Source organism: Phyllobates terribilis, unplaced genomic scaffold, assembly GCF_046119375.1.
Source record: "Phyllobates terribilis strain yellow unplaced genomic scaffold, ASM4611937v1 Scaffold_1__5_contigs__length_1240528914, whole genome shotgun sequence".
NCBI classification, from domain to species: Eukaryota; Metazoa; Chordata; class Amphibia; order Anura; family Dendrobatidae; genus Phyllobates; species Phyllobates terribilis.
In genome coordinates this window covers 39,788,585-39,813,415 of record NW_027362761.1, presented here as the reverse complement: position 1 = coordinate 39,813,415, position 24,831 = coordinate 39,788,585, and the positions used below count along the sequence as shown (strand labels likewise).

The following is a 24,831-nucleotide window of genomic DNA, read 5'->3' as shown; positions in this document are numbered from 1 at the left end:
AGAGTCTGGTGTAGGCCAGATAACTAGAACTTTGGTTTTGCAGTTCCACGGTTCAAATCTCTGTATTATCCTGCTTTTGGCATTTTTTCCGTAAAAAAAAACAGTAATAGTGTCTCCCTGACTGTTCAGACACAAATATATCTGTTTAAAAGAGTCTGGTGTAGGCCAGAAAACTAGAACTGTGGTTTTGCGGTTCCACGGTTCAAATCTCCTTTTTATTACCCTTTTTCCATTGATAGTGCAAGTGTAAGCTATTTTACTTAATTTACAATGGGCAAGGCGCGTGGCAAGGGACGTGGAACTGGACGTTCTGGTGATGGTGCGTGTAGAGAACGGGGCCGTGGCCAAGGTGAAAATGTGCCTCAACCAACAGCCACATCTTCTCGCTCCCACTTCTTGACCGAATTACTAGGGAAGCACACTACAACACCAGTATTGCGAACTGATCAGTGTGAACAGGTTATTAATTGGATAGCAGATAATACTTCCAGTTACCTGGGCACCACCACCTCCGGTCTGTCTTCCACACGGTCAAGTTTTAGTAGCCGTGAGTCTCAACCGCATACTCCTCCTCACCCTGATGCTCCTTCCTCCCACCATGCCGAGTGTCGTCAAACAGCAACAGATCCCACAGTTGGACACTCTGAAGAGCTGCTCACTGGTCCATTTCCATATGTGTGCCCCTCGCCTGCTCCGCTTGAAGTGGTGGAAGAGGAGATCCCATGTAGCGATGCCCAAATATTTGAACAGCCACGGCCACAGGAAGTCGACGTTGGCAATTTGTCACAAGAGGTGGACGATGACGAGACACAATTGCCATGAAGTGAGGAGGAGGATCATGGTGCGCAAGTGGAAGAGGAGGAGGTGGTGGATGATCTAGTAACTGACCCAACGTGGCAGGAGGACACGCAGAGCAAGGCCAGCAGAACACAGGGGGAGGGAGGCAGAGTACCCCAACAGGCAGGAAGAAGCAGTATGGTGGCCACACACAGAAGGCGGGCAACAGTTCCCCGTAACACCAACATGAGGGACGTTGCCAGTACAACCGGAAGGTCTTCCAGAGTCTGGAATTTTTTTAAAGACTCTGCTGATAACCACAAAAAGGCCATTTGTACCACCTGCCATGCCAGCATCAGCAGGGGTGACAAAACTACCAGCCTGACCACCACCAGCATGATCAGGCACATGTCAGCAAAGCACCCGACTTTGTGGGCGAACCCCAGGGTCCACGACCAGTGTCAGCGGGTGTTACCACTGCTTCTTCTGCTGTTGTGCGTGTAAGAGAACCCCCTGATGTGCGTCCAAGGCAATCCCCTGTCCATACTGCATGCAAAGATGCCCCCTCTTCTCAGACTTCACTTGTTATGGCAGTTTCTCAAGAAACAGCATCAACGTCCACGTCCACGTCACACCGCAGCGTTCAATTGTCTATATCCCAGATATTTGAACGAAAGCGCAAATTCGCAGCCAACGCCATACAGACCACAGTCCAAAATTCGCACATTTCACGACTGCTTGCGTTGGAAATGCTGCCTTTTAGGCTGGTGGAGACGGAATCCTTCCGCAACCTTATGGAGGTGGCTGTCCCTCGGTACTCGGTCCCCAGCCGACACTATTTTGCCCGGTGTGCCATCCCTGCACTACACAAGCACGTGTCCCAAAACATCTGCCGTGCCCTCAACAACGCAGTTACTGGGAGAGTCCACCTGACAACGGACACGTGGACAAGTGCTTGGGGCCAACGACGATACATCTCCCTGACAGCACACTGGGTAAACATAGTGGAAGCCGGGACCCAGTCAGACCTTGGGACGGAACACATCCTCCCCACACCAAGGATTGCTGGCCCTATGTCAGTCAGAGTTGCCCCCACTGTGTACAGCTCCTGTGCATCATCCTCCTCGTCCTCATGTTCAGCCTCCATTTCAGATATCACCACATCAGTTACAAGCTGGAAGCACTGCAGTACTGCCTCAGCCAAGCGGCAACAGGCTGTGCTGAAACTCATAAGCTTAGGTGATAAACCTCACACTGCTTGTGAGTTGTGGACAGCTGTGAAAGAGTAGGCAGATCTGTGGCTGAGACCGCTGAACCTACATCCAGGCATGGTCGTGTAACCTGGTGGCGAGCCTGAGGCGAGGCGAGATCACACACGTACCATGCCTGGCTCATGTGCTTAACCTCGTGGTTCAGCGGTTTCATAAATTGTTCCCCCAGTTGCCAGATCTGCTCGTCAAATTACGCCGCCTGTCAGCTCATTTTCGGAAGTCGGCTACAGCTTCCGCCGCCCTTGCTGTGTTGCAGCAGCGTTTGCAGCTTCCGGCACACCGATTGGTGTGTGATGTCCCCACACGTTGGAACTCTACCCTCCACATGTTGCAAAGGATTTGTGAGCAGAAGAGAGCAGTTGTGGAGTACCAGCTGCAACACGATATTCAGGTCAGACTCCACACATAAGACCTCAGGACTGGACCTGGATGTCGGACATATGTACCATCCTGACAAACTTTGAGGAGTCCACCAAGATGGTGAGTGGCGATGACGCCATCATTAGCGTCAGCATCCCACTTGTCTGTCTTTTGCAACGCTCTCTGCAGAGAATTAAAGAGGAGGCAATGCAGCCAGAGTATGATGAGATGGATCAAGAACCCGTAATGGGCGATTACACACAGCCCAGCCTCATCTCATCCCAGCATGCATTGGGGGACAATGAGGGAGAGGAGGAGGAGGAAGAACAGGAGCTGGTATCATGCGCTGTAGACTGTAGTACCTGTACAACTGTCATACCGTCGGTTCAGCGTGGGTTGCCTGAGGACAGGGGGGAGGAGGAGGAGGAGGTCATGGTCAGTCGTCATCTTGGTGAGGACACGGAAGTCTTGCCCGTTACCAGTCTGGCACGCATGGCTGACTTTAAGTTAAGCTGCCTTAACCGTGTCCCTCGCGTTGTCAAAATGTTGGGTGACAGTCATTACTGGTTGGTGACACTTTTAGACCCCCGCTACAAGGAGAACTTTCACTCTCTTATTCCTGAGGTGGAGAGGTCTACAAAAATGTGGCAGTACCAGAAAGCCCTTGGTGCAGAACTGTTAAAAAAATTCCCATCTGAACACGCTAGGAGCAGAGGTCACAGTTCGTTGACCAACCAAGGCGTACAGGCGAGAGAGACGCCACTCAAATCCAGCAGAGGCAGGGGAACACTGTCAACATTCTGGGACAGTTTTCTGAGACCCGCCCAGCTTACAGGCCCTGAGGCGCGGGGTACTCTCACAAGGAGTGGAAAGTTTCAAAAGATGGTGAGGGAGTACCTTGCAGACCGTACCAGCGTCCTCCGTGATTCATCTGTGCCTTTTAATTATTGGGTATCCAAGCTGGACACTTGGAATGAACTCGCTCTGTACGCCTTGGAGGTCCTGGCCTGCCCTGCTGCTAGCGTGTTATAGAAGCGTGTTTTTAGTGCCGCTGGGGGAATTATAACTGATAAGCGCCCTCACCTGTCAACTGACAATGCTGACAAGCTGACCCTTATCAAAATGAACAAGGGCTGGATTGGGCCAGACTTCTCATCACCATCAAATGACAGCAGAGTAGCATAAAGTCAAATCCACTGTGTTATTTCAGGAGGTGGATTCCCATGCACCGCTTCACACCCACACATGGGTATACGCTTCCTCATTTTGGCTGTTTTTTGCTCTTCTCCTTATCCTCAGCCTCCACCACCACTATACCACCAGGGTGACCGTGGTCCGTGTTGCCAGCATTGCAAGTTCCTCCATCCTAATTTTTGACAGCTTTTGCTTGGAAGGCATAGGCAAAGACTATGGGAGACCCACTCCCCAATAATGGGAATAATGTTTTTAATATGCTGTACTGCATGGCTCTTGTAAGGGGCATTAAAACCGTCTTGTTAAGCTACTGTGACCTCCACCACTCTTCCAAGGGGCATTAAAACCATCTTGTTAAGCTACTGTGACCTCCACGTCTCTTCCAAGGGGCATTAAAACCGTCTTGTTAAGCTACTGTGACCTCCACCACTCTTCGAAGGGGCATTAAAACCGTCTTGTTAAGCTACTGTGACCTCCACCACTCCTCCAAGGGGCATTAAATCCATCTTGCTAAGCTACTGTGACCTCCACCACTCTTCCAAGGGGCATTAAAACCGTCTTGTTAAGCTACTGTGACCTCCACCACTCTTCCAAGGGGCATTAAAACCGTCTTGTTAAGCTACTGTGACCTCCACATCTCTTCCAAACGGCATTAAAAGCGTCTTGTTAAACTACTGTGACCTCCACGTCTCTTCCAAGGGGCATTAAAAGCGTCTTAAGTTACTGTGACCTCCATGTCTCTTCCAAGGGGCATTAAAACCGTCTTATTAAGCTACTGTGACCTCCACGTCTCTTCCACGGGGCATTAAAACCGTCTTGTTAAGCTACTGTGACCTCCACCACTCTTCCAAGGGGCATTAAAACCGTCTTGTTAAGCTACTGTGACCTCTACCACTCTTCCAAGGGGCATTGATATTGTCTTTTTATTCCACTGCGACCTCCACCACTCTTCCAAGGGGCATTAAAACTGTCTTGTTAAGCTACTGTGACCTCCACGTCTCTTCCAAGGGGCATTAAAACCGTCTTGTTAAGCTACTGTGACCTCCACCACTCTTCCAAGGGGTATAAAACCGTCTTGTTAAGCTACTGTGACCTCCACGTCTCTTCCAAGGGCCATTAAAACCGTCTTGTTAAGCTACTGTGACCTCCACGTCTCTTCCAAGGGGCATTAAAACCATCTTGTTAAGCTACTGTGACCTCCACCACTCTTCCAAGGGGCATTAAAACCGTCTTGTTAAGCTACTGTGACCTCTACCACTCTTCCAAGGTGCATTGATATTGTCTTTTTATTCCACTGCGACATCCACGTCTCTTCCAAGGGGCATTAAAACCATCTTGTTAAGCTACTGTGACTTCCACCACTCTTCCAAGGGGCATTAAAACCGTCTTGTTAAGCTACTGCGACCTCCACGTCTCTTCCAAGGGGCATTAAAACCGTCTTGTTAAGCTACTGCAACCTCCAGCACTCTTCCAAGGAGCATTAAAACCATCTTGTTAAGCTACTGCGATCTCCACCACTCTTCCAAGGGGCATTAAAACCGTCTTTTTAAACTACTGTGACCTCCACCACTCTTCCAAGGGGCATTAAAACCGTCTTGTTAAGCTACTGCGACCTCCACCACTCTTCCAAGGGGCATTAAAACTGTCTTGTTAAGCTACTGTGACCTCCACCACTTTTCCAAGGGGCATTAAAACTGTCTTGTTAAGCTAATGTGACCTCCACCACTCTTCCAAGAGGGATTAAAACCATCTTGTTAAGCTATTGTGACCTCCATCACTCTTCCAAGGGGCATTAAAACTGTCTTGTTAAGCTACTGTGACCTCCACGTGTCTTCCAAGGGGCATTAAAACCGCCTTGTTAAGCTACTGTGACCTCCACGTCTCTTCCATGGGGCATTAAAACCATCTTGTTAAGCTACTGCGACCTCCACGTCTCTTCCAAGGGGCATTAAAACCGTCTTGTTAAGCTACTGCGACCTCCACCACTCTTCCAAGGGGCATTAAAACCGTCTTGTTAAGCTACTGCGACCTCCACCACTCTTCCAAGGGGCATTAAAACTGTCTTGTTAAGCTATTGTGACCTCCACCACTCTTCCAAGGGGCATTTAAACTGTCTTGTTAAGCTACTGTGACCTCCACGTCTCTTCCAAGGTGCATTAAAACCGTCTTGTTAAGCTACTGTGACCTCCACCACTCTTCCAAGGGGCATCAAATCCGTCTTGTTAAGCTACTGTGACCTCCACCACTCTTCCAAGGGGCATTAATACTGTCTTGTTAAGCTACTGTGACCTCCACCACTCTTCCAAAGGGCATTAAAACTGTCTTGTTAAGCTACTGTGACCTCCACGTCTCTTCCAAGGGGCATTAAAACCATCTTGTTAAACCACTCTGACCTCCACGTCTCTTCCAAGGGGCATTAAAAGTGTCTTGTTAAACCACTCTGAACTCCACAGCTCTTCCAAGGGGCATTGAAATGTTGTTTTTAATTAACTCTAACCTCCACGACTCTTCCAACGGGCATTGCATTTCCTCCTAATTTTAGTCAGCTTTTGCTTTTCAATGCATAGGCGAACACTAAGGGAGACCCACTCCCTAATAATGGGTAGAAGGTTTTTAGTACGCTGTAATCCACGTCTGTTTCAAGGGGCATTGCAGTTCCTCATAATTTTTGGAAAGCCTTCCATTCACTGTTAAGCCAACAGTGTACAGGAGACCCAGTTGCTATAAATGGAAAAAAACGGTTTAGTTAGGGCCCTCTGACCTCCATGTCACTTCCAAGTGGCATTGGAGTGCCTCGAAATTTTTGGTAGGCATTGCACTCACTGTATGCCCTATAACTGTGTAGCCGAACCGCTCCTTTTGGTACAGAAACATATCCTACAAGACATGTGTGGTTGACTGGCCTGATATTGATGTGAATGGTCCCTGTTCCTCCTGCTCTTTCTCCTTTGCCACCACCTCATCCATCATTCATCACCTGAAGCTTTGTTTTGTCAGGAGTAGTGTTGAGCATTCCGATACTGTAATATCGGGTATCGGCCGATATTCGCAGTATCGGAATTCCGATACTTAATTCCGATACTTTTACAATATCGAATACCGGAATCGGAAGTTCCCATAATGCCTGCGCTCTGCAGTGTCTGTGAAGGATGACAAGCTGGATGGCAGCGCGATCCAGCCTGTCATCAGAATGCCATCCCAGCGGGGGAGAATTCTCCTGATTGTTTAAAAGCCGGCGCGCGGTAAAAAGCCGCCGGCTTTTAAACAATCACACAGCCCCATACTGCTTCCCCACAGCCTCCCACCCCGATCCTCCGCTCCCCTCGCCACCTCCCATCCCGATCGTAAGTTAGGACCGGGCGGGGAGCGCAGCTCCAAGGAGCGGGGAGTGAAGGACCCGGGCGGGGAAGCCGGCAGTGAAAAGACTTCACCGCCGGCTTTCCCGTTCTGTGCTGCGCTTTCCCGCCGGTTATTTCAAATGAACAGCTGAGGTATCAGGTGATGCCGATCAGCTGTTCATTTGAAGTAGCCGCGGTGCCCTCAGAGGGTTCATGTGAGTTCATGCTTGACTGCATGAACTCACATGAACTTTCCCACGACCGCACAGGTCAGCCACACCTCACAGACCATCAGACCGGTCATGATTAGTGTGTGTGCGGGGTGTCTGTGTGCGGGGTGTCTGTGTGCGGGGTGTCTGTGCGATGTTTGTGCGGGTGTCTGTGCGGGTGTCTGTGCGTGCAGGCAGACATAGGCCGATGTGACACTACTACTCCCATCGGCCTATGTCTGTCCCCCGTCCACTCGTGCCAGCAGGATCAGCTCGATGGGAGCAGTAGTTCCCATCAGTCTGATCCTGCTATTTAAATTGCCCTACTGTGCCCCAATAAATGTTAAATACATGTCATTGGTGGCCAGTGGTTACCTACAATAAATTAGTTCATACATTACCTGTCCCCGCCGATCGCCACCTAAAATAAAGTAAAAAATAAAAAACTACACCTATACTCACCTAGACACCTAATTCCCCGAAGCCATCGATCTCCTGTAATAAAATATAAAATAATAAACCACAACCTTATCCTTACCCCTCCGGAGTAGTCCACGAGTGTCCCACGAAGATCTCCAGTTCAGAGCAGCCACATAGAATGTGACCGCTCTGAACCGCTGCCGCCGCTAGAATGACGGGGCCGTAAAGCAGCCCCGTCATTGCATAAGCGGGTTCACCGGAGTTCAGGCAGCGCTGCTCCGGTTAGCTGCTTTACGGCCCTGCTGTATCGTGAGAAATTCCCACGGTACAGCACTGCCGTAAAGGAGGTCTCCGGAGCTGCGCTGCCTGAATGCACTCCGGTGACCTCAGTCAGTGGCTCCCGCTGCCGGGAGCGGACGTGTTCCCGGCAGTGTGAGCTTACAGCAGCCATGCACAGCTGTCACCATCTCCAGATGTGACAGCTGTGCATGGGAGATCAGCACAGGAACGTGGACAGGTAACTATTATTTTTAGTGAACTAAGAATTAAATAAAATGGTGTGTTTTATTTCAAATAAATTATTTTTTTCTGGGTGTAGTGTGTTTTTTCTTTTTAACACTTTGTAGGTTAGTAATGGGGGTGTCTTATAGACGCCCATCATTACTAACCTGGGCTTCATGGCAGCTGGCGCTGACATGAACCCCACCACTATTACCCCCTGCCACCGCACCAGGGCAGCGTGGAAGAGCGAGGCTAAGTGCCAGAATTGGCGCATCCTACGGATGCGCCATTTCTGGGGCGGCTGACGGCTGGTGTTTCTAGCCTGGGAGGGGGCCATTATTCATGGCACCCTTCCTGGGCTATTAATATCAGCCCCCAGCTGTCTGCCTAGCCTTTGCTAGCTATTAAAATAGGGGGGACCCCACGTCATTTTTTTGGGGGGGGTCCCCCATTTTAATAGCTAGTAAAGGCTAGGTATTCAGCTGGGGGCTGATATTAGTAGCCTGGGAAGCTCCGTGGGTTTTACCCCCTTCCCAGGCTTCAAACATCTGCCCCAGCCGTCTGCTTAACCTCCGCTAGAGACTAAAATTATGGGGGATCCCACGCCATTTTTTTTTTAAATAAATCCTTTATTTTAACACTAAATGACATTTGAGGAGTTAATAAAGATGCAGTCCCTAAATTATTATTTATTTTTTAATTAATTTTTCCCAAAACTTTTGACGTGGGCTTCGCCATATTTTTGTATGCCAGCCAGGTACAGCATCCAGCTTCTATGAACGCGCCATTTTCCGGGGCGGCTGCGGACTGCAATTTTCAGCGGGGGGGGGGGAGGGGGGCAGAAAGCTTGGGCCTCCCTGCGCTGCGGATTCCAGCCCCCAGCTGCCTAGTTGTACCTGGCTGGACACAAAAATAGGGAGAAGCTCCACGTTTTTTTTTTTTTTCATTATTTCATGAAATTCATGGAATAATTAAGAAAAAAAGGGCTTCCCTATATTGTTGTGTCCGGCTAGGTACAAATAGGCAGCTGGTGGTTGGGGGCAGCCCGTTCCTGCCTGCTGTACCTGGCTGGACACAAATATAGTGCAAAGCCCCACGTCAATTTTTTTTAATTATTTCAGGAAATTCATGAAATAATTAAAAAAAAATTGACGTGGGGCTTCGCTCTATATTTGTGTCCAGCCAGGTACAGCAGGCAGGAACGGGCTGCCCCCAACCACCAGCTGCCTATTTGTACCTAGCCGGACACAACAATATAGGGAAGCCCTTTTTTTCTTAATTATTCCATGAATTTCATGAAATAATTAAAAAAAAAAAATGCGTGGGGCTTCGCCCTATTTTTGTGTCCAGCCAGGTACAACAAGGCAGCTGGGGGCTGGAATCCGCAGCGCAGGGAGGCCCAAGCTTTCTGGGCCCCACCCGCTGCAAATTGCAGTCCGCAGCCGCCCCGGAAAATGGCGCGTTCATAGAAGCGCCATCTTCTGGCGCTGTACCCAACTCATCCAGGGCCCTGGTGCGGTGGCTCACTGGGTAATAAAGGGGTTAAGGCCAGCTTGGCATTATCAGCTGGCCCTAAGCCCGAAATTCATGGGGTCACGCCAATATTAGACATGACCGCCATGAATTTCTAGTAAAGTATTTAAAAAAAACACAAACACCCAGAAAAAAGTCCTTTAATTGAAATAAAGACACAATTCTTTATTGTTCTAAATTAAACCATACTTACCGTCACGCCCATTCCAGCTGAAGCCAACGATCTCCTGCAATAAAAGTAAAATAATAAAGCAACATCATCCTTACCTTTCCATGGCTCCCACGACAGCTTCAGCTCTGCTTCATCGAGATGACAGCCTGGATCGCAGCAGAAAGTTGCCATCCAGCCTGTCATCCCGCAGACACTGAGAAGCGCAGGCATGCTTGCGCTCCTCAGTGTCAGGCTGTGACGGCATCCCGATAAGCCGAGTCTCTCACGCTCACCGCATGCGCAGGAGAATTTTCCCACGCTGTCAGTGACGTGCATGAGGTGAGCTGAGTTCATTGGACATGACCTCGGCTCATCTGGATGCCGTCACAGCCAGACACTGAGGAGCGCAAGCATGCCTGCGCTTCTCAGTGTCTGCGGGATGATAGGCTGGATGGCAGCGTTCTGCTGCGGTCCAGCCTGTCATCTCGATGTAGCAGAGCTGAAGCTGTCGTGGGAACCATGGAAAGGTAAGGATGATGTTGGTTTATTATTTTTCTTTTATTTCAGGAGATCGTTGGCTTCAGCTGGAATGGGCGTGATGGTAGGTATGGTTTAATTTAGAACAATAAAGAATTGTGTGTTTATTTCAATTAAAGGACTTTTTTCTGGGTGTTTGTGTTTTTTTTAAATACTTTACTAGAAATTCATGGTGGTCATGTCTAATATTGGCGTGACCCCATGAATTTCGGGCTTAGGGCCAGCTGATAATGCCAAGATGGCCTTAACCCCTTTATTACCCAGTGAGCCACCGCACCAGGGCCCTGGATGAGTTGGGTACAGCGCCAGAAGATGGCGCTTCTATGAACGCGCCATTTTCCGGGGCGGCTGCGGACTGCAATTTGCAGCGGGGGTGGCCCAGAAAACTTGGGCCTCCCTGCGCTGCAGATTCCAGCCCCCAGCTGCCTAGTTGTACCTGGCTGGACACAAAAATAGGGCGAAGCTCCACGTATTTTTTTTTTAAATTCATGAAATTCATGGAATAATTAAGAAAAAAAGGGCTTCCCTATATTGTTGTGTCCGGCTAGGTACAAATAGGCAGCTGGTGGTTGGGGGCAGCCCGTTCCTGCCTGCTGTACCTGACTGGACACAAATATAGGGCTAAGCCCCACATCAATTTTTTTTAATTATTTCATGAATTTCCTGAAATGATTTTAAAAAAATTGACGTGGGGCTTCGCACTATATTTGTGTCCAGCCAGGTACAGCAGGCAGGAACGGGCTGCCCCCAACCACCAGCTGCCTATTTGTACCTGGTTGGACACAACAATATAGGGAAGCCCTTTTTTTCTTAATTATTTCATGAATTTCATGAAATAATTAAAAAAAAAAATGCGTGGGGCTTCGCCCTATTTTTGTGCCCAGCCAGGTACAACTAGGCAGCTGGGGGCTGGAATCCGCAGCGCAGGGAGACCCAAGCTTTCTGGGCCACCCCCGCTGCAAATTGCAGTCCGCAGCCGCCCCAGAAAATGGCGCGTTCATAGAAGCGCCATCTTCTGGCGCTGTACCCAACTCATCCAGGGCCCTGGTGCGGTGGCTCACTGGGTAATAAAGGGGTTAAGGCCAGCTTGGCATTATCAGCTGGCCCTAAGCCCCAAATTCATGGGGTCACGCCAATATTAGACATGACCACCATGAATTTCTAGTAAAGTATTTAAAAAAACACAACACCCAGAATAAAGTCCTTTAATTGAAATAAACACACAATTCTTTATTGTTCTAAATTAAACCATACATACCATCACGCCCATTCCAGCTGAAGCCAACGATCTCCTGCAATAAAAGTAAAATAATAAAGCAACCTCATCCTTACCTTTCCATGGTTCCCACGACAGCTCCAGCTCTGCTACATCGAGATGACAGGCTGGACCGCAGCAGAACGCTGCCATTCAGCCTGTCATCCCGCAGACACTGAGAAGCGCAGGCATGCTTCCACTCCTCAGTGTCTGGCTGTGACGGCATAAAGATGAGCCGAGGTCATGTCCAATGAATTCAGCTCACCTCATGCACGTCACTGACAGCGTGGGAAAATTCTCCTGCACTCAGCACTTCAGCGTGAGAATTTTCCCACGCTGTCAGTGAAGTGCATGAGGTGCGCCGAGTTCATTGGACATGAGCTCACCTCATGTACGTCACTGACAGCGTGGGAAAATTCTCCTGCACTCAGCACTTCAGCGTGAGAATTTTCCCACGCTGTCAGTGACGTGCATGAGGTGAGCTGAGTTCATTGGACATGAGCTTACCTCATGCACGTCACTGACAGCGTGGGAAAATTCTCCTGCACTCAGCGCTTCAGCGTGAGAATTTTCCCACGCTGTCAGTGACGTGCATGAGGTGAGCTGAGTTCATTGGACATGAACTCGGCTCATCTGGATGACGTCACAGAGAGACACTGAGGAGCGCAAGCATGCCTGCGCTTCTCAGTGTCTGCGGGATGACAGGCTGGATGGCAGCGTTCTGCTGCGGTCCAGCCTGTCATCTCGATGTAGCAGAGCTGAAGCTGTCGTGGGAACCATGGAAAGGTAAGGATGAGGTTGCTTTATTATTTTTCTTTTATTGCAGGAGATCGTTGGCTTCAGCTGGAATGGGCGTGACGGTAAGTATGGTTTAATTTAGAACAATAAAGGATTGTGTCTTTATTTCAATTAAAGGACTTTTTTCTGGGTGTTTGTGTTTTCTTTTAACTTTGACTATGGGGTTAGTAATGGGGGTGTCTTATAGACGCCTCTCCATTACTAACCTGGGCTTGATGTCAGCTGGCATTATAAGCTGACATCAACCCCAGCCCTATTACCCCACTGCCACCGCTACAGAGCAGTGGGAAGAGCGAGGCTAAGTGCCAGAATTGGCGCATCCTATGGATGCGCCATTTCTGGGGCGGCTGACGGCTGGTGTTTCTAGCCTGGGAGGGGGCCAATATTCATGGCACCCTTCCTGGGCTATTAAAATCAGCCCCCAGCTGTCTGCCTAGCCTTTGCTAGCTATTAAATTAGGGGGGACCCCACGTTATTTTTTTGGGGGGGTCCCCCATTTTAATAGCTAATAAAAGCTAGGTATTCAGCTGGGGGCTGATATTAGTAGCCTGGGAAGCTCCGTGGATATTACCCCCTTCCCAGGCTTCAAACATCTGCCCCAGCTGTCTGCTTAACCTCCGCTAGAGCCTAAAATTAAGGGGAACCCCACGCCAATTTTTTTTTTAAATAAATCCTTTATTTTAACAGTAAATGACAAGTACAGTAATCAACACTGTCACTGTACTTCATATATATGTGACTGACATGTTTCTATCTATCTAATCTATGTGTGATTCTCTATTCTTTCTATTCTAAATTGTCGGGTACAGATGCTGAATTGCCGGCCGGCTTTTTTAAAGAGACGGTGCATGAAAACACTATAATTTTTTTAATAAATCCTTTACACTAAATGACAAGTACAGTAAGCAACACTGTCACTGTACTTCATATATATGTGACTGACATGTTTCTATCTATCTAATCTATGTGTGAAGCTCTATTCTGTCTGTTATAAATTGTCGGGTACCGCTGCTGAATTGCCGGCCGGCTTTTTTAAAGAGACGGTGCACGAAAACACTAATATTTTTTAAAATAAATCCTTTACACTAAATGACAAGTACAGTAAGCAGCACTGTCACTGTACTTCTTATATATGTGACTGACATGTTTCTATCTACCTAATCTATGTGTGAAGCTCTATTCTTTCTGTTGTAAATTGTCGGGTACCGGTGAATGCCGCTGATGAATTGCCGGCTTTTCATGTCATTCTACATTATTCTTAGTTGTTTTACTTCATGTAGAATTAACCTACAAGGAAAGAAAGGGTTTATTTTCATTCCGATATTTGTGTCCCATTGACTTGCATTGGTTTCCGGTATCGGAATCGGCGATATCCGATACTTTTTGGGTATCGGCCCGATCCAATCCGATACGATATTTCCTGATATCGGAAGGTATCGCTCAACACTAGTCAGGAGTCATAGAACTGGGATAGTAGCAGGAAAACATCCAGCAATCCTCGGAGGAGGTAGGATATGTGCCAAAACGCTGACCACCTCAGGCCTAGCCGCTACTACATACATGCGCTTGCATTCCAAGGAACAGAAATCTAAGGAGATGGATGGCCTCATGATCATGAATAATTTACTCGTTGTGTAGGAGTCCGACCACTGCTGCTGTCTACCTTCTGAACTTTGTGTTGAAGCCTGATTGACCCAGGACCCGCAATCCTTTATGTCTGGAGGACGTGTTGCATCCCAGTATCCAGCTGTGCCCCGGCTTCCACAATATTAACCCAGTGTGAAGGCGTCAGTGAGATGGACCATCCCTGGCCACATTCACTTGTCCACGTGTTTGTGGTTAGGCTGTCCTTCAAATAGGGGCGGCTGGGGACCGAGTATGGACACCCGGCCGCCCCCTGGTGGCTGGGGACCAAGCGTGGACACCCGCAGCCATGACGTGGTGGCCAGATTCCGCCTCCACATGCCTATAAGGCCCAATTTCAAGTGCAAGCAAGAAAGCAGTATGGTATTGCAGCCTGGGGGTGGGTGGGTGGCAGGCTGCATACTTGCGCTTGCATTGCAAGGAATGGGTGAGGTACAATTGAACACTGCCCTGGGACAAGGACTTGCACGGGGATAGTTGCAAGTCTGCATCTTTTGATGCGGCAAGGATCACTTCTGATGTGCACACTTTTAGGCAGTGACTTGGGTGTCAGAGATGCTTCCAGGGGTCTTCCCCATGCTGTTCCCATGTCTTTTCAGCACTGTATGCATCTGTCACACAGCACATGGCCAGATAAGGTTGTAAAATGTTAAAATGACATTTCCCGGTGAATGCATTTGTCACGGTTGAAAGCAATACAAAAGTGCAAAAACGCATAAAAAATGCTACTTGTGAACATAGCCCAAGGTGTGGAGGAGTATTTTTGTTTTTGGTTATTTATTTTACCTTATACAGAAGTCTTTAACATGGAAAGGATGTTCCTTAACATATTTCACAGGAAAGCAGTTTCAGTTTCGTTTTTGAACATTTTATTGTGAGCCCGTAAAAGTGGCTTAATACCTCTGACCACGTTGTTGACAGCAGTGACCTGGGGGTCAGAAATGCTTCCTGGGGCGATCCCCATGCAGTCCCCATGTCATTTGAGCACTGTCACTATCGTTTTGGGCACTTTTTAGGCTTTCTACAGACTGCCGGGGGTGCCGCCGCAAAAATGCTCGGGTCTCCCATAGACTAACATTGGGCTCGTTGCTCGGGTCGAGCACCCGAGTATCACGGCGAGCTCGGCCCGAGCTTTGAGCACCCGAGCATTTTAGTGCTCGCTCAACACTAGTAAATATTTAAATGAAACTGATGTGATGACTCATAGTAATTTGTGTTCACCTAAGGTTTCGATGCATGGATAGGCCTATCAGAGAGGAAACGTCAACTGAGAGCTAACATTGAGAAAGCTGGAGGAAAAAGCTATTGAGGGGGGCAATTGGGTAGAGAAGCAGAGGAAAGTTGTAATGGGTGGGGTAGACTCGAGACTCATGAAGGAGTTTGCTCCCGAAAAGGATTATTATGGTGGGTTGGATTGTCCAGGATTTGGCAGTGACTTGGGTGTCAGAGATGCTTCCAGGGGTCTTCCCCATGCTGTTCCCATGTCTTTTCAGCACTGTATGCATCTGTCACACAGCACATGGCCAGATAAGGTTGTAAAATGTTAAAATGACATTTCCCGGTGAATGCATTTGTCACGGTTGAAAGCAATACAAAAGTGCAAAAACGGATAAAAAATGCTACTTGTGAACATAGCCCAAGGTGTGGAGGAGTAAGGGAGGCAAGGCAAATGGGGTATGAATGCTATATGGGACAAATCCAACCAGGTCTTAGTATATCAATGCTACCAACCTTGTATTGAGGCGTAGGGCTAAGATTTTAGTCAATAGCTTTAGGTTAATGTTAATTAAGGAGATAGGTCTATAATTAGACCTGCTCAGGTGGTCTGTGCCTGATTTGGGGGTCATGAAAATAGTGTCCGACAAGGCCATAAGGCCAGAAAGGCTGACTTCATGTAGTGCATTGAAATAATTTGCGAGATGGGAACTAAGTGTACAGTCATATTTTTCGTAGTGAACGGCTGACAACCCACATGGATCAGTTGGCGTGTTTATCCTAAGCTTTTTTATGGCTGTGTCCACCTCTTCTAGTGAGATGGGTTGGACTAATTAATCACATAACAATTCGTCGAAAGAAGACAGAGGAACAGATTTTAGGTCGACTTCTAGTCTGTGGAGAGGGCTGAGAGCACAGTTTGGCTAGGTGGTCTTTGAATTCACAAACAATACGCTGCTGGTTAGCTGAAATAATCCAATTATAGATGCACAATCAAAGAGATGGATGAGGTAGGGGGAGACATTTCAAGCAAGGAGCTAGGAGCTATGTATACAGAAAACACTGTTGCTACCAGTGGAGAGTGTGGTCGGCTTTCTCAGAAAGGCATAGGTCTAGGGCCACTTGTGCATGTGCTAGATCATGGGATGCTGAAGATAAGGGGGAACGTTTCAATTGGGGCTCAAGGGAGGCTACCTGCGTCTCTAGTTCTGCCTTTCAGGTCAACTGTTCTTCCAGAAAGCTTTCTGAATGCAGAGGTCTGTCAGAACTACTTTATGTGCTTCCCACAGAAACCAGAGAGGCTGCTGTTGGTTGATTAAATGAAAAATACTTTTTTAAGGGTACATTTAGAAGTCGGAAGACTTCTGAGTAGAAAAATAGGAACTGTTGAGGATGCAGTTTAAAGTTCAATAGCAGGGATGACATGAAGAACAAATTAGTGTAACGGGGGGCAGGGTGGCAGTCGGTGGCAAGTGGCATGTCAGTTTCAGTGATTAAATCCTCACCCTGGCCCGCTACAGAAAAAGGGGACTCTGAGAATCCCTGCGTGTGTGTGTGTTGTGGTGCTTCCGTGGAGGAGACCTCCATACTCACTTCTGACCCGCCGTCCCGGGTGTTGAGTCTTTTAACCTTCAGAAGGAGAAAACCAGAGCAGCTTAAACACGTAAAAACCTCTTCTCTTACAGCCACAGTCACATTCAGGGAGTAACAAGTGATACAGTCTCTTTGTGATCTCTTCACATACAGCGGCACTTTACCAGCGATGAAAAACATGGACACCGATTTGGATATGAAGATTAACGCCGAATGCGCCAGCTCTTTGGGTAACTCCATTCTCTGTCCCACTGCCTGACCTGCTTGGATCCACCTCCCTGATGAGGCTGTCCTGTCTTGGCATGTAAGGTGAAGTTCTTGTTGTCCCTGCTGTCTAGACTGTTTGGATTCACCTTCCAGATAAGGTTGTCCAAAAACTCCCAGACTGTGACACACACACACCCTTCTCCTGCACTTTCTCCTGTGTCCTCCTGACATGTCCTCACTAGTCACTGTCCCTCACTCAACTAGAACTGCTTGAAATCAGGAAGTGTCTCAGTTCTTCACTGAACCTGCCCCTCCCACACTGGAGCAGCTCCTAAACCCCTTAACTCTTTCCTAACTTATAACTGCATACTCTGTGTGCTTATTAGAATATCTGTTAGAAAAGGGCACAATATTACAGCCACATATGATGGTAACCCATATCAAAAGAATATAGCTAAAATTACCAAAATCTATCATATTGTTCTGCTCCTGGACTTATAAACATAGACCAATCGTCACTATATAACTACAAAAAGGAGGAGCTCAAGAGCAAAAAAAAATGATCTATTGGTCATTTGTAATATATAAAATTATAAATCTTTATTAAGCAGGATAATTGAAGAGAGATGAACAAAACACAGACATGTGTACATTTAAAAACAACACCAAATCATGTACCACATGTGCACGGACCCCATATTTATAAATCACATCCTCACATGGATAAAGAACAGAATAATGGACACACCTAAAGAGGAATCAGTATTAACAATTCCAAGTTATATATCAGTATATAAATTGTGAAACCTCACATAGCGTATTACCTAATCAAGGAAGTGGCCACCGTAAAGTCCTGCACATGGGCGTCCTGACACGCGTTTCGGCGCTAGCCTTTTTCAAGGGATGTCACACCGGTGATTACTACGATCCTTTAATACACTCAATTTCTGGTCACGTGATCAGGTCATGTGTTCCATAGGGCTCGCCTATCCTGGAAGTGACGCAGATCGCGTCATAGTATCCATGGTAGCGACCCCTGCTACCCAGGGAGCCACCGCGATAGCCCAGAAGTGACGCAAGGTGTATCACCGTAACCAAGGAGCCCGGCGGCATCGGCATCACAGCGGAACCGCTGGAGAGATGCCAAGAGCCACCGGACCCATCGGGACAATGGTATCCCTGTGTACAGGCACCGCAGACCACTCCCACGGTAGTGTCATGAAGCCACACATGTAACATATAGCACATAATATCCCATATCACATTTGGACCATTTAACAATTGACCAAAAACAATATATCACCCACATACAAAACAACATGTAGATAGTATATGCAGATAAAATGTACACATTATTAACTAACTTGCTGATGAGGGTTCAAATGACGTAGAACCTAGATACCATAAACACCAATACACTGCACATATTGCATGGAATGTGCGAGCAATTCACCCATGGGCATGATCTCATATAGGTACATCTATATAGGGATATACATCGAACATATATATAGCAAAAATGCCAAATCTACTAAACATCAAGGTTCAATACCATATTATAAAGGCTCAAACACATATATCCCAAGGATAAGCCGCAGGCAGCCCATGCAATACATGTACAGAGATCAATATAAATAATGGTGGCAGAGACATAATTATATGCCCACTCTATTCCTCCACAACCTGACCACATAGATCATTCCTAGTTAAACATCAGAAGGTATAAACGCCTCTTTCATATATATGTGGGAGAAGAGATCCAAACATACAAACATAGCATTGTAATAATGCCATTTTATAACAATGTGCACAGGATTCAACATTAAGGACATATGTAGAGTTTTTCTCATCATCACAAGATGTTCACTGAAGTGAAGACATGGGAGATCAATCAGGGGTTTCTCATACGCATGAGAGATCAGAGTGTAATTTCAGGACCTACTAAAAAAACAATAATTAAAACCACATAAAAACAAAAAACACACTCAAATACTTAAAAACATATCTGTATCCCCGATAGCAAGGAGGAAAGGTTCCCAACAGGACTGGATCAGAGAAATGGAGCAAAGCTGTTATATTCATTAAGACCCATGGGATGTAAGGTATTTAAGGTCCATATCCACCTTGATTCAGCCTGTGCTAATCTTACAGAGACTGGACCACCACGTATACCAGCTTCAATTGTATCAATGCCTTTAACTCTAAGTACTTTGGCATTGCAGTTATGGTGTAATTTCAAGTGTTTAGGGATGGTTTTCAACATGGATGCATCCGTTTGGTCCACTGCCACCAATATTCCTAGGACATGCTCTCTAATACGCACCTTAAGTTGACGAGTCGTCATACCGACATATACCAGGCCACAGGGACATGTGGCATAGTATATGACGTTGCGTGATTGACAGGTAATAAATTTATTGATGTTATATCTCTTACTACCACTGGAATCAACAAATGAGTCACTTCGATCTATATTGGGGCAGGCTATACAATGTCCACAGGAGACGCATTCATGTTTAGGGGCTGCCCCATCTAAAAACGTAGGCATCACCCCTCCCCCGTAATGACTGTGAACCAGATGGTCACGAAGATTTTTAGCACGGCATAAAACAATATTAGGTTTGGCCAGAATGTATTTTGCCAGTGTAGGGTCTGCTCTTAGAACTGGCCAAGCTTTTGTGAGGGCCCTTCTTACAGCAGGGATCTGGGTGTGAAACTTAGTAATAAACCTCACCATGTCACCTTGTTTCTTCTCATGTGTACTATATAGCAAGTTATAACGGGATGAATGTTTAGCCCGATTATAAGCCCTCTTTATAGTCCTACGACTATATCCACGTTCCAGAAAAAGCTCCTTAAGTTCTAGAGCCTGTTTCTCAAAATCCTGATCATTGGAGCAGATTCTGCGGATGCGCAGAAACTGCCCCTCAGGAACAGATTGAATCATGTGTGACGGATGGAAAGAAGAAGCATGTAATAATGTATTTGTAGAATATGGCTTCCTATAGATACTAGTTTGGATGGCATTGTCACAATCCCTAAGTAAAGTCACATCAAGAAACTCAATTTTATCTGAGTCACACTGATAAGTAATGCGGATATTAAATGAATTGCCATTCAGTATCCGCATAAACACATCCAGATGGTCTTTTGACCCCTGGCAGATCAAAAGGATATCGTCGATGTACCACGTCCAAGAGAGGACGCAGTCCATTGACAACCCGCGATCTGGCAGGGGGAGGTCCCTCTCCCACAGCCCCAGGAAGAGATTGGCATATGAGGGGGCAAAGGCCGCCCCCATAGCCATCCCCTGGAGCTGTAGGTAGAAGGACCCCTTAAACACAAAAAAATTGTGGGTCAAAGTAAATTCTAATAATTCCATAATAAGGGCACTCATATCATTGGATAAAGGGGAACCTTGCAGAAAAAAATTAGTGGCATTGAGACCATCAGAATGTCTAATGCTGGTATACAGCGACTCAATGTCTGCAGTTACCAGCATTGTATCGGAATCCAAGTACAAACCGTCAACCCTTCTCAGCAGATCACCGTTATACTTCAGAAATGAAGGAAGACTTTCCACTAATGGATGTAGTTTGGAATCTATCCATCTATTTATGGGCTCCAAGTAATTCCCGTTGCCAGAAATTATCGGGCATCCAGGAGGTTTCTCTAGATTTTTATGCAATTTGGGAAGCTTCTTATAACACGTCTTATCACGTAGTTGACGAAAAACCTAATTTTCGTACATTTGCTTAGGACAAATTACGAGATTTGCTATGTGTGTGTGCTATAGTGCCCACCTCTGCACTATTCTATCAATCTAATAGTCTACCCGCACTAACCTATACTGACCCTGTAAGTAACCCATCAGACATTAGGTGATATGAATGCTCATATATAAACATAGAACCCAGCATTATGTGCATTAAGAGGGAAGAGGCGCATGACCCTCCCGGTCACCCTCCTACATTAGCATGATAGGGAAGTAGTCTGACTATGGGGTGGACAAAATAGATATAGATTATATATTAGGTTCAAACATTGGATGGACAAGTATGTGGTCGATCCTTGTAAAGAGAATTTGTTGAGAGTAAAAATAGGTATATTCTCTAGGCAAGGGATCATGCTCTCCCTAAGCATCAGCCCATTGTTATTTGAAAAGTTGCATGCCGGAAGCCACGGTGTCAAAATTAGGTGGAAGCCTGGGGAGCCAATGGGGGAGGGTGGAAAAGACTCATCCACCGAAGGGTCAAGGACACGAGACAAGAATTTCAGTTATTTAGGGTTTGGGGCGTAGTAGGATACAATAGTGACTATGCAGAAGCGTAGCTAGGGTTTTGGTTCGGGTGGGCGAAACTTCTGAGTGGGCCCCTAACCAGGTAACCCTGATTACAACTATGGTGGCGCACCCAGATAGTGGATGTAGGAGAACCTCAGCAGATGACCGCGCGGTTACTGAAAATAATCTCTATACAAAGACAAGCACTGCTATTACCGCCATGTGGTGACATATATTGATAGATGCCAGTCCTGCAGAACATATAACAGATCACAGCACAGTTATATATAGTAACTTACAGCTGACGTTCTTTCTGATTAAATTGTTCACTTTTCCCGTCTTTTCCATCTATACAAGACCGATACGACGACTTCTCCATCCAGGACTCAGAGTCTCAGATCTGCAGAGATTACAAATAAGACACATTTGACTCCTTACATTTCAGGCGCCGTCCCCATCTATCCCCAACCTGCACAAACCCCTCATCCTGCTGATAATCCAATACTGAGCCTCTGTTGCTGCATGCGTCCCTATTACTGCACCTACTGTGTGGTACTGTGTGCTCTCTAGATGGTTAAACAAACCTATAGAATATAGTAATGCCCTGTGCAAGTGCCCTAAAAAACATTGCCAACATTTTGCCCCCTAGAAAGTAATAGTGCCCTCTGTGTGCCCCTCTGACAGTCACAATAACCTGAGTTCCCCTACAACGATAAGTGCCCACTTAACATTTAATAATGTCCTGAGTCTCCCCCTATGTACAGCTCCCCTCTACACAGTATGATGTGCTCTTATACACAGTATAATGTCCCCTCACTTTATAGTATCCCCCACACACAGTATACTGACCCCTTAGTAGCCTCCAAACTGATGGCTCCCACATTGTATAATGGCCCCCACACTGTGCAAAGACCCCCACATTATCTCCCACACTATACAAAGACCCCACATTATCTCCCACACTGTATGATGGCCCCCACACTGTGCAAAGATCTCACATTATCTCCCACACTGTATGATTGGCCCCCACACTGTGCTAAGACCCCACATTTACTCCCACACTGTATGGTGGCCCCCACACTGTGCAAAGACTCCACATTATCTCCCACACTGTATGATGGCCCCCACACTGTGCAAAGATCTCACATTATCTCCCACACTGTTTGATGGCCCCCACACTGTGCAAATACCCCAAATTATCTCCCACATTGTATGACCCTAGCTGTAATCCCCACACTGTATAAATAACCTCCATATAGTATAATGCCCCCATAGGCAGAGCCTGTAGTATAATGTCCCCCCATGGGCAGAGTCTGTAGTATAATGTCCTCCCCCATAGGCAGAGTCTGTAGTATAATGCCCCCCCTTCCCATAGGCAGAGTATGTAGTAGAATTATCCCCTCCATAGGCACAGTCTGTAGTATAATGCTCCCCCCTTCCCATAGGCAGAGTCTGTAGTATAATGCTACCCCCCTTCCCATAGGCAGAGTCTGTAGTATAATTATCCCCCCCCATAGGCAGAGTCTGTAGCATAATGTTTCCCCCCCCCCATAGGCAGAGTCTGTAATATAATGCCCCCCCTTCCCATAGGCAGAGTCTGTAGTATAATTATCCCTCCCATAGGCAGAGTCTGTAGTATAACCCCCATAGGCAGAGTCTGTAGTATAATGTCCCCTAATCCATAGGCAGAGTCTGTAGTATAATGTCTCCCCCCTCATAGGCAGAGTCTGTAGTATAATGTCTTCCCCCCATAGGCAGAATCTGTAGTATAATGTTTCCCCCCCATAGACAGAGCTTGTAGTATAATGCTCCCCCCATATGCAGAGTCTGTAGTATAATGTCCTCCCCATAGGCAGAATCTGTAGTATAATGTTTCCCCCCCATAGACAGAGTATGTAGTATAATGCTCCCCCCCATAGGCAGAGTCTGTAGTATAATGTTCTCCCCATAGGCAGAGTCTGTGGTATAATGTCTTCCCCCCCTCATAGGCAGATTCTGTAGTATAATGTCCCCCCCCTCATAGGCAGAGTCTATAGTATAATGTTCTCCCCTCCATAGGGAGAGTTTGTACGCTCCCTCCCATAGGCAGAGTCTGTAGTATAATGCCCCCATAGGCAGAGTATGTAGCATAATGCTCCCCCCCACAGGCAGAGTATGTAGTATAATGCCCCCATAGGCAGAGTATGTAGCATAATGCTCCCCCGACAGGCAGAGTCTGTAGTATAATGCCCCCCCCCATAGGCAGAGTCTGTAGCATAATGTCCCCCCCCCCCCTCATAGGCAGGGTCTGTAGTATAATGCCCCCCCCCCATAGGCAGAGTCTGTAATATAATGTCCCCCACCTCATAGGCAGAGTCTGTAGTATAATGGCCCCCCATAGGCAGAGTCTGTAGTATAATGCCCCCATAGGCAGAGTATGTAGTATAATGCTCCCCCCCACAGGCAGAGTATGTAGTATAATGCTCCCCCGACAGGCAGAGTCTGTAGTATAATGCCCCCCCATAGGCAGAGTCTGTAGTATAATGTCCCCTAATCCATAGGCAGAGTCTGTAGTATAATGTCTCCCCCCTCATAGGCAGAGTCTGTAGTATAATGTCTTCCCCCCATAGGCAGAATCTGTAGTATAATGTTTCCCCCCCATAGACAGAGCTTGTAGTATAATGCTCCCCCCATATGCAGAGTCTGTAGTATAATGTCCTCCCCATAGGCAGAATCTGTAGTATAATGTTTCCCCCCCATAGACAGAGTATGTAGTATAATGCTCCCCCCCATAGGCAGAGTCTGTAGTATAATGTTCTCCCCATAGGCAGAGTCTGTGGTATAATGTCTTCCCCCCCTCATAGGCAGATTCTGTAGTATAATGTCCCCCCCCTCATAGGCAGAGTCTATAGTATAATGTTCTCCCCTCCATAGGGAGAGTTTGTACGCTCCCTCCCATAGGCAGAGTCTGTAGTATAATGCCCCCATAGGCAGAGTATGTAGCATAATGCTCCCCCCCACAGGCAGAGTATGTAGTATAATGCCCCCATAGGCAGAGTATGTAGCATAATGCTCCCCCGACAGGCAGAGTCTGTAGTATAATGCCCCCCCCCATAGGCAGAGTCTGTAGCATAATGTCCCCCCCCCCCCCATAGGCAGGGTCTGTAGTATAATGCCCCCCCCCCATAGGCAGAGTCTGTAATATAATGTCCCCCACCTCATAGGCAGAGTCTGTAGTATAATGGCCCCCCATAGGCAGAGTCTGTAGTATAATGCCCCCATAGGCAGAGTATGTAGTATAATGCTCCCCCCCACAGGCAGAGTATGTAGTATAATGCTCCCCCGACAGGCAGAGTCTGTAGTATAATGCCCCCCCATAGGCAGAGTCTGTAGCATAATGTCCCCCCCCCCCATAGGCAGGGTCTGTAGTATAATGCCCCCTCCCATAGGCAGAGTCTGTAATATAATGTCCCCCACCTCATAGGCAGAGTCTGTAGCATAAACCCCCCCCCCCTTCATAGGCAGAGTCTGTAGTATAATGTCCCCCCCTCATAGGCAGAGTCTGTA

At 47.2% G+C, this 24,831-nt stretch overlaps 1 protein-coding gene across 2 annotated transcripts in view; it reads right to left on the bottom strand.

The window, feature by feature from the left end:
- Positions 1-24,831, bottom strand: part of YJEFN3 (YjeF N-terminal domain containing 3) — a 457,583-nt gene that overhangs the window by 417,088 nt on the left and 15,664 nt on the right. Inside the window, exon 2 of one of the 2 annotated variants that reach the window (XM_073661059.1) lies at positions 21,585-21,685. The exons of the other annotated variant lie outside the window; for it this stretch is intronic. Coding sequence (XP_073517160.1) covers positions 21,585-21,664 — 80 coding nt within the window. The 5' untranslated portion in view covers positions 21,665-21,685. The remainder of the gene's footprint in view (positions 1-21,584; positions 21,686-24,831) is intronic. 2 annotated transcript variants of the gene reach the window in all.